At 37.9% G+C, this 8,488-nt stretch overlaps 2 protein-coding genes across 3 annotated transcripts in view; one reads left to right on the top strand and one right to left on the bottom strand.

The window, feature by feature from the left end:
• The window catches only part of LOC144969413 (dynein axonemal heavy chain 10-like), a 188,689-nt gene that overhangs the window by 112,270 nt on the left and 67,931 nt on the right, over positions 1 to 8,488 (top strand). The window lies entirely within an intron of this gene.
• LOC144969047 (monocarboxylate transporter 12-like) overlaps positions 4,245 to 8,488 on the bottom strand; it is a 6,953-nt gene continuing 2,709 nt past the window's right edge. For both annotated transcript variants that reach the window (XM_078908026.1, XM_078908027.1), the window contains exon 2: positions 4,245 to 7,652. In XM_078908026.1, coding sequence (XP_078764152.1) covers positions 5,961 to 7,643 — 1,683 coding nt within the window. In that variant the 5' untranslated portion in view covers positions 7,644 to 7,652 and the 3' untranslated portion in view covers positions 4,245 to 5,960. The remainder of the gene's footprint in view (positions 7,653 to 8,488) is intronic.

The raw sequence follows: 8,488 nt of genomic DNA, 5'->3' as shown, positions 1-8,488 counted from the left end.
TTTTGTCTGGGACGACATAGTGACAGATGCGTGATTAATTACTCAGCGTCGCAATGTCGTGTGTGTGTGTGAAAACAATAGCTGGGGGGGGGGGGGGGGGGGTTTTTATAGTCCCCATCTCGAGTTCTTGGAAGGACGTTCATTAGTTTCGCTTTCCGAGAGAAAGTTGACTTCTTGGAATCAGGTTGATTCCTAACTTATTCCTAGCTATTGGAAAGCCCATAATGTAATCAATAATTTTATTTTGATTACGGATAGTTTTTTAAAACTTAAATATGATTGAATTATATTCTATAAACCAATAAAAATAACGTATTAAAGAGAAATTGAAAAATACCCGGGTACCCGAGGATTCTACCCGGGTACCCGATATTTTCTGCAATACCCGGGTACCCGGGTAGGGCCCGGGTACCCGCACAGCCCTACTGTGAGCGTTTTCACAGCTGATCGCATGGCGACGCACAGTGGTTGCAAGGTTGGCGGATTCTTATCTTCGCGTAGCGGGGGGAGGGGGGGGGGGGGGGGGGTGACCTGGCGGATAGCGGATTTTTAATTTTTGATGATTTGTATAACCTTTAAAAGGGTAAAAGTATAGAAATCAAGTCTAATTATTTCTTCTATTTTCCCCCTTAAACTGACTTTTAGGAACACATATTGTGAGTACTGTTGGCCTATATCTATATTACACAACCTAATTCAGATTTACCGAGGGTGAAAACAATATCCGACTCATCGTCATAGGTGGTCTGTGGTCTAACTCCCCCTCAAACAAAAACGACACTCCGAATCTCCATGCCTTTAAAAAGAAATAGCCGAGGAAACACTTATAAATAGGCGAGTGGCGTTTCGTAGCATAATTTTTATTCGGAGGTTTCCCGACAAGTGATATCCCTTGGTTTTCGCAAGGTGATCGCCCGTGATAGTAGCCTGCTTCTACTACCACTCAGATGGGGAGTGGAGGCTTGTTCTAATTTTATTTATTAACATAAGACTCCATTTTACTCTAAAAGATTTCAATAAATCAATGAATAAACAAGACAGGTAGATGGGATAGGAAACTGATGAATCGCACGCATTTGATGTATTTATATTATGTTCACATTCCCATTTATATGGACATATTTTTCATGTTATGATAACAGTCACGTTTATTTTTTCTAATATTTCATGGTAAAATAACTTCAGTGATAATAAATATAATCATTTGAAGCTGTATATATTTTTAAATATATGTTGAATATTCTTATCAGGAAGTAGACATTACATAGGGTAAAGAAATAGAATAGATTACATCAAAGAGAAGAACAAGAGGACAGGAGGCGTAGAAGGAAGAGGGGGAGGAGTAGGAGGAGCAAAACGAGAAGGAGATTGATGAAGTGGAGGAGTCTGAGTCTCTCTCTCTCTCTCTCTCTCTCTCTCTCTCTCTCTCTCTCTCTCTCTCTCTCTCTCTCTCTCTCTCTCTCTCTCTCATGGTAATGTATGAACAAATTGACAGCAAAACTGATGAGACAGCGACGGGTGTTCCCCCGTGCAGACTGAGACGACTGGTAGAAAATTTAAATCGGATGGGTCACAAAAAGCGTTAAAGAGGTTTCTCTTTGAATCTCTGGTAAACGTTTATAGTATGGTTGATATACTGTGTGATACACTTTTTCTCATAAAAATGGCTGGCTAAAAACAATAAAGAGCTGATGTTGTTTGTTTTTAAGGGTTTTACGGCGCTTGCAACACATTAAGGTCATATCAGCGCCAGTAAAAAGGAAGAAAATGGGATAGTAAAAAGTTCTAGAATTACAATTAAAGCACCCAAGAAAAAGTAAGACAAAGGGGAACTAGGAACAAATAGGGATCAGATGTAGATTCCAAGAGAACACTATCATGTACATAGTTTGAGATCACCTAATAAGTCTCATCCGGACACAAGCACAAAATCCAACAAAGAGGAACACACTCAAATGCTTACACTATACATTAAAAATGACAAATATAATAATACATAACAGAGAGATGATTTACAAGGAAAAAAATATCATCTCCCAAAACAATAACTATGCATTTGACTGTTTCCCTCCCAGCCAGGACTCCAACCAGGGCCAGGACAAAACCAAGTAATCTCATTCCAAGACAAGGACAGAAAGCATGTTGGAAAACAGATATAAGGGGATAGAAGACACAGTATGTACCTCCCTGCCCACTGTGGGAGGTAAGGAACCCCACCCAGATAAAGAGCTGAGTGACGTCCATTTCGTAGTTCAATCCAAAGATAAATATCGTATATAGATAGTATGCAGATGACGTCACTCAGGCCTTTGTTATTGTTTTTGCCATCCGCGTTTGTGAGTTGTTCTCACTAAACTGTATTAACCAGACTATAAAAGTTCATGGTTACACAGAGTTTGTGTGTTGGTCCGTTATACTTCCGGATGGCAATGTTGTGAACTCCTTGGCCAAGCGCATTCTATCTATAGAATAAAATTAAATTGACGTTTCTCAACAGCTCTTTGTTATTGTTTTTAGCCAGCCATTTTTTATGAATAGTTCTCACTTGACTGTATTAATTAGAGAAAAAAAATATTTTTAATGAGCATTATATAGCGCAATATCCACTAAATGTGCTCAAAGCGCTTTACAAGGGGTCCCTGGTCAACAGCAACATTTAACAAGTAGGACGGGACATGCCGCCTGCTACGCGATATTACAATTTTTCGGACAAAGACAACGCTGTTAATGGCCAGGTACTCATTTTACACCTGAGTACGGTGAGAGAATGTGAGTAAAGAGCCTTTTCCAAGGACTCAACTATGCGCCGAGCGCGAGGCTCAAACCCAGGACCTTCCGATCCGAAAGCGAGTGTCATACCACAAGACCACATAGCCGCACAAAACGTTTAAGGTTATACACAGTTTTGTGCTTTGGTACATTATATCCCGCTGGTGGATATTGTGAGTTGTTTAAATAAACGCATAGCATCAATTGATGCTGTGCATTAAGCCAAAATACTCATAAACAACCATTTAACATCGTTACTATTTATAGTCCACCAAATAATTTTGTCACCAATGTTTAGAAGAATTTCACCAACACGTTGTCAATCTTAATTAAATAACTCTTTATTTTTAATTGTTGACTTTAACCACCATTTTAAGTCTGTTCCCTCACCTGTTAACAAGATAAAATATATAATTTAACGCAATGTGATCTACGGCATTATATCAGACAGCTGACGCACTACATCTGCCATGGGTCACCCTCAACAACAAACTCTTTATTAAAGAAAAATATACAGGATGATATGTCACCATCGTTTCTTTCCTTCTCCACTGTTTTGAGCCATGTTATTTTTGGGTGTCCTTTTTCTTCTCCTTCCCCCTGGTGTCCATCCCTTCGCTATAGCACAGTCAAACCCATTTTCCTTTCTCAACACATGCCCAATCCGGTTCTATCTCTTCCTCTTTAGCATTGCACTGACCTTCTCCCTTCCCTGCCAATCTCATCAATTTCTCTGTTGTTATATGCTGTTGCCATCCTATTTTTAATATTCTTCTAAGACATTTGATTTGGAAAGTGTCTACTCTTCTTTCGTCTTCTTTGCTCATTTTACATGTTTCGCAACCATACAGTAATATTGCCATGATTAGGGATCTGAAGAGTTTTATTTTTGTTTTTCTACCGACATCCTTTGCATTCCAAATTTTTCATAACCTTGGAAAGCTGTCTATGCCAGCCCTATCCTTTTCAAATCACCAGTCACTCCCCCATCTTTACTCAATTTAGCTCCAAGATAATTGAAGATTCCGAAAGCTTCGCGGTTCGATACTATAAGAACTTAAAACAGAACTTCATAGATATGTCAATAACATGCTAGAAGAACATGAGACACCAAATGAAAATTGGAGAGGTGGAATTACAAACAAATTTTGGAGATACATCCGATCAAAACGAAAAGATACACGAGTGTAAAAACCAGATCGCTCAGAGACAACAGACATTGTGGAAAAATGCAATGTATTCAATGCACAATATGAACGTGTTTTTACAACGGAAAACTTCTTCGCATCAAATATTGAAGCATCTGTGCTAAAATTCAAGACAACAACCAATGGCAACATAAAACAAATGCAACAACTCTACTCGCATAAGGCAGCAGGACAGGACCTTATACCAAGGATACTGAAATAATAATAATAAATAATAATAATAATAATAATAATAATAATAATAATAATATAATAATAATAATAATAATAATAATAATAATAATAATAATAATAATAATAATAATAATAATTTACGCCCAATTCCGTTGACAAAACAGCTCTAGGCGCACAAAATTGTAAAACATCATTAAAAACATTTTTGTACACACACCCATTTATACAAGCACGCACACAAGCACACACCCTCACAAAGACACAAACATTCACCAAAACGTACATATGCATACAGAGACGAAAAAATATCTGTTAAATTGAATTATTGAATAAAATCATATCAGGACATTTAACAATAATGGCGGATGAAGGGAGATTATAATATTATGTCATGAGAATTTTGATGTAACAAATGTATATCTTATTAAAAGGATGTTTTATTTAATCTAGTGAGCTTCTCATAAGATGAGATTTTAATTTCTTTTTAAAAGATGACTGCGAATCCACAACCCCGCTCCTAACACTGAATGGTAAAGAATTCCAGACAGCGGGAGCAGCATGAATAAATGCACGATCAGCATAGGTCTTAGATCCTTTTTTTAGGAACGCATAATCGTGATTGAGAGTTGGATCTTAAAGAGCGTGAGGGAGTAGTTTCCAAACCTCTACACTATATTTCATTAATCGCTTGAAAACGGGATAGTACCAAACGACTGGAAGTATACCAGAAAAACGCCCATTTACAAAAAAAAATACGAACGAGACCAAACCTCGAAATACAGACCACTACCCCTGACTTCAGTTGTCTGTAAAGTATACGAACACATCATTTTCCATTTTGCCATGGAGCACCTCGATGTACACAATACGTGTGGGGATCTGACAAAACCCGTCGGATGTCGGAAAAATTCGAATCAAATATCATTATATATTCGAATAGAGGTGCCATTTCTGGGGGGGGGGGGGGGGGGGGGGGGTGCATTTTGAAATTTGCTATGATCTTAAAATTAGGGCCAAATTTATTAAAATTTGAAGAGAGGGGGTCAAAAAAATGTTACCGAGAAAATTGCGTTTAAAGAAAAGGCCTGCTTCAATATTATCAATTAATTAACATTCAAAATTATTTATAAAGGTAAATGATAAATTGTATCATGCATAAAAGTTACACATATTAATAATTTGGTCAGTGTCAGGATTTTCAGGGGAGTAGAAAGTTGACTTGATGCATCAGTAACGCATATGAAAACGGTAGAAGCTACTTTATAATGAAATCATTGTTGGACCCGATCCGGTGTTGTGCCACCATTAGCTCAGCGGTTCGGTGTCTCGTCTTGGAACAAAATCAAATTATGTTTAACGTGGTCATTGACCGGATGGGTGAAAATGATCAGAACACTGGCCCCAGCGTTTTGTCCTCGTGAAAAACATTTTACTCATATTACCCCTTTCGAAAAATGTATGAATGAGTATCGGGCTGTACTGTGAGCAATGAAGGAAATGATAAGAGAGCTACTACTAAAAGAATGCCTAACAGGGGAATTGTACTTAATAAAATGAATGTTTGGTTTCGTAAAATTTGACTGAGGAATAAATAAGTACAATGTGCATGGTAAATCTGTAGATGATAATTTTAGTTATTTTACTTAATTGTGAAACTTAAAAACCCAATTTTGTCATGTTTTATTTTATTTTCCAGTCATTGGTTTAAAATAGATATCAGCAATAACTTATCCATTTTCTCTTCAACTGGTCAGTTAATCCATGCTTGACTTACTCACATTATTGATAAAAAGAGTAAGAGCGCAGACATCATGGTTCTATATCGTTCCCTACTTCCTTCGTGACCTTTTTCTGCCGAAGTTGTCTTCGACGAAATATGAAGCTGAAGAGCATGCAACAACCTGACGACAGCATCAAAGCACCACCTACATGAAATGGCAGATTAAATGACCCAGTAGCATCTCTTAAAGCACCTGCTACTGGAGGGCCAATGACCGTTCCAGTACTCTGAAAACAAAGAAGTAGTCCGATGGAGTTGATGCTGTTCTCTGGCCCAACAGTATCAATCAGTACGACCGATTTTAGCGAGATGAATCCACCAGTCAACATTCCGAAGAATCCACAGGCGATGCAAATTGCAAAATATTCTTCCAGGCTCGGTAAAATGAATGGAACTGTTGCGATACTTGATATAAGAATGGAGTACAGAAGCAGTCTGTGAGATTTGAAGAGTTTGAAATCAAAAATTAATCCAAATAAGATTCGGCCGACAGTGTCCAAGACGCCAGTGATAGACAAGACCATGGCTGCTTCCGATTCTGAATATCCTAAAGATTTGACTTGAGCAGGGATAAAGGTGAATGCTGATTTGAATGCGGCAGTAAAAAGTATTGTGCTTAAACAAAAGAAGATGAAGGACGTATTTCTCAAAAGATAAAAGTGAAATAGTTTTTTGCTATTACCAATGGCCCTATTGTAAGTGTCAACTGGAAAACAGATTTTAAAGGAAGACTTCAAGCAAGTTTCCTTCTTTCGAAGAGATGATTTAATTTCCGAGATATTGTGATAGCGGCAACCATCGGGATTCTGTAAATTTGATGAAACCTCCATTTGGCCATTGTTATTGTCAGCATTCCAAGATGATGTATCCTTTGGACATGAAGCTTTCTTTGCATTTTCTGTAATTAGAGATTTCTGAACATTTAACTCTTCATTATTCCTTATCACTTTCCTTTCAGAAAATCTAAAATACAAACTAAGAGGTCTATACAACATGGCACTCACAGACAAATGTAATGTTATAGCGGCTGTTACAGCAAAAGCTCCTTGATATCCATATGTCAGGAAAAATAATTGAATAAGAGGAACCAACAAAAATGTCCCCACACCCCCACCCGACGTACCAATACCCGTAGCAATACCTCTTCTTTTGTCAAAATATTGTCCAACTACGAAAAGTCCCGGACTATATGCTAACCCCCGTCCTATTCCCTGGATTAAGAAGTGAGATAGAAATAAGAAATAAAAGCTGCTAGCATAACCGTTCAGAAATAATCCAAGAAAGGTCATTATCGAGCCGATAAAGCAGGCAGTTCTAACACTGTACCGATTGCACACAATACTTGCTACAGGTCCAAATGCCAATCGCATAGTTGACACAAGAGCACCGGGCCAAGCGGTAACTTGAGCACTAAGACCGAATCTATCCTGAAATTGAAGAAAGAATATACCGTCACTTCTCTCCAACGAACCAATGATCACGTGAGAAATGAAACAACCAAGTACGACGAACCAACCATATCCACCGTCGGGTATCTTTCCTTTATTTTGTTGTTTTTGGCTTTTCAAATCTGGATCGAAAGCCTCCGATTCAATAATAACGCTTGGCTCTTCATGAAGATCTTTGCGTTTTTTGTCAGACTTGATGTTGGAGTCTTCGTATAAGACCTGAGGCAACGGTGGCAGAGTTGACTCTATTTCTTGCAGAGTCATTGTGCATTCCTGGAAATAAAAACAAAAGGAATCAGTCACATAATTTAGGAAGAAATGTAGGCAAGTTGGTTGTATCGGTAGTACCGGTCCGGAATGTAATCGAAGCTTTTTCCTACTTTTCTATTCATCCAGCAATCATTAGGTATATGGGTCTATCACATCTGTTGAGGAGTACTTTGCGATACAATGATGACCTATTCAAAGGGTAACAAGCTGTTACTACTGTTCTTTTTATGCTACACTAACCGAGATAATCGGCTTCACTAGCCTAATAGCCGAACTACTTTTTATACACATGTGTTGCATAAATAAGAAAGGCTATTTATGTTACATATTGTCATTGTTTTATTCAATTGGTGGAACAGTCACCACTTTTCGTCACCGTGTGTGCTTCCTTTGTTTGGTTGTTGTTTGTGTTGTTGAGAAATAAATAAAAATGTCGACATGGAGCCTCTTTTCTGATCTTTATTATTTAATTTGGTCTCGCGAGCCGGAAATTTTGCTAAAATTGTAATTTAGTTAATGTATTCAAACCAGTACAGTATGTAGCAGTGTTTATTTTACCAGTGACAATCTAGTGTCAACTTTAACCGTGTGCAACGGTAATATTCAGAGATTGAGGAGGCAAAGAAGAGTCAAAAAGTAGGCCGCATTTGTAGACGTTTCTTGCATTTTGCAGTAAAAGACACGGTTCGTCAAAATGTTGGAACCTGAAGAAGGTGCGTCCAGATGAGGTCAAGGACACCCTGAAGAGAAAGAAATTGTGTTGTAGCTGTTTTCGTGCAGGTTGCGTGGCCAATATTTTTGTAATTGATTACAAATCAACTAACGGAGATAAGAAATTT

This window comes from Berghia stephanieae, chromosome 3 (assembly GCF_034508935.2).
Source record: "Berghia stephanieae isolate SIO BIC M18660-M18661 chromosome 3, UCSD_Bste_1.3, whole genome shotgun sequence".
In the NCBI taxonomy this organism is placed as follows: domain Eukaryota; kingdom Metazoa; phylum Mollusca; class Gastropoda; order Nudibranchia; family Aeolidiidae; genus Berghia; species Berghia stephanieae.
The sequence above is the reverse complement of the archived record's forward strand: the minus strand, read 5'-3'. Positions and strand labels throughout refer to the sequence as shown.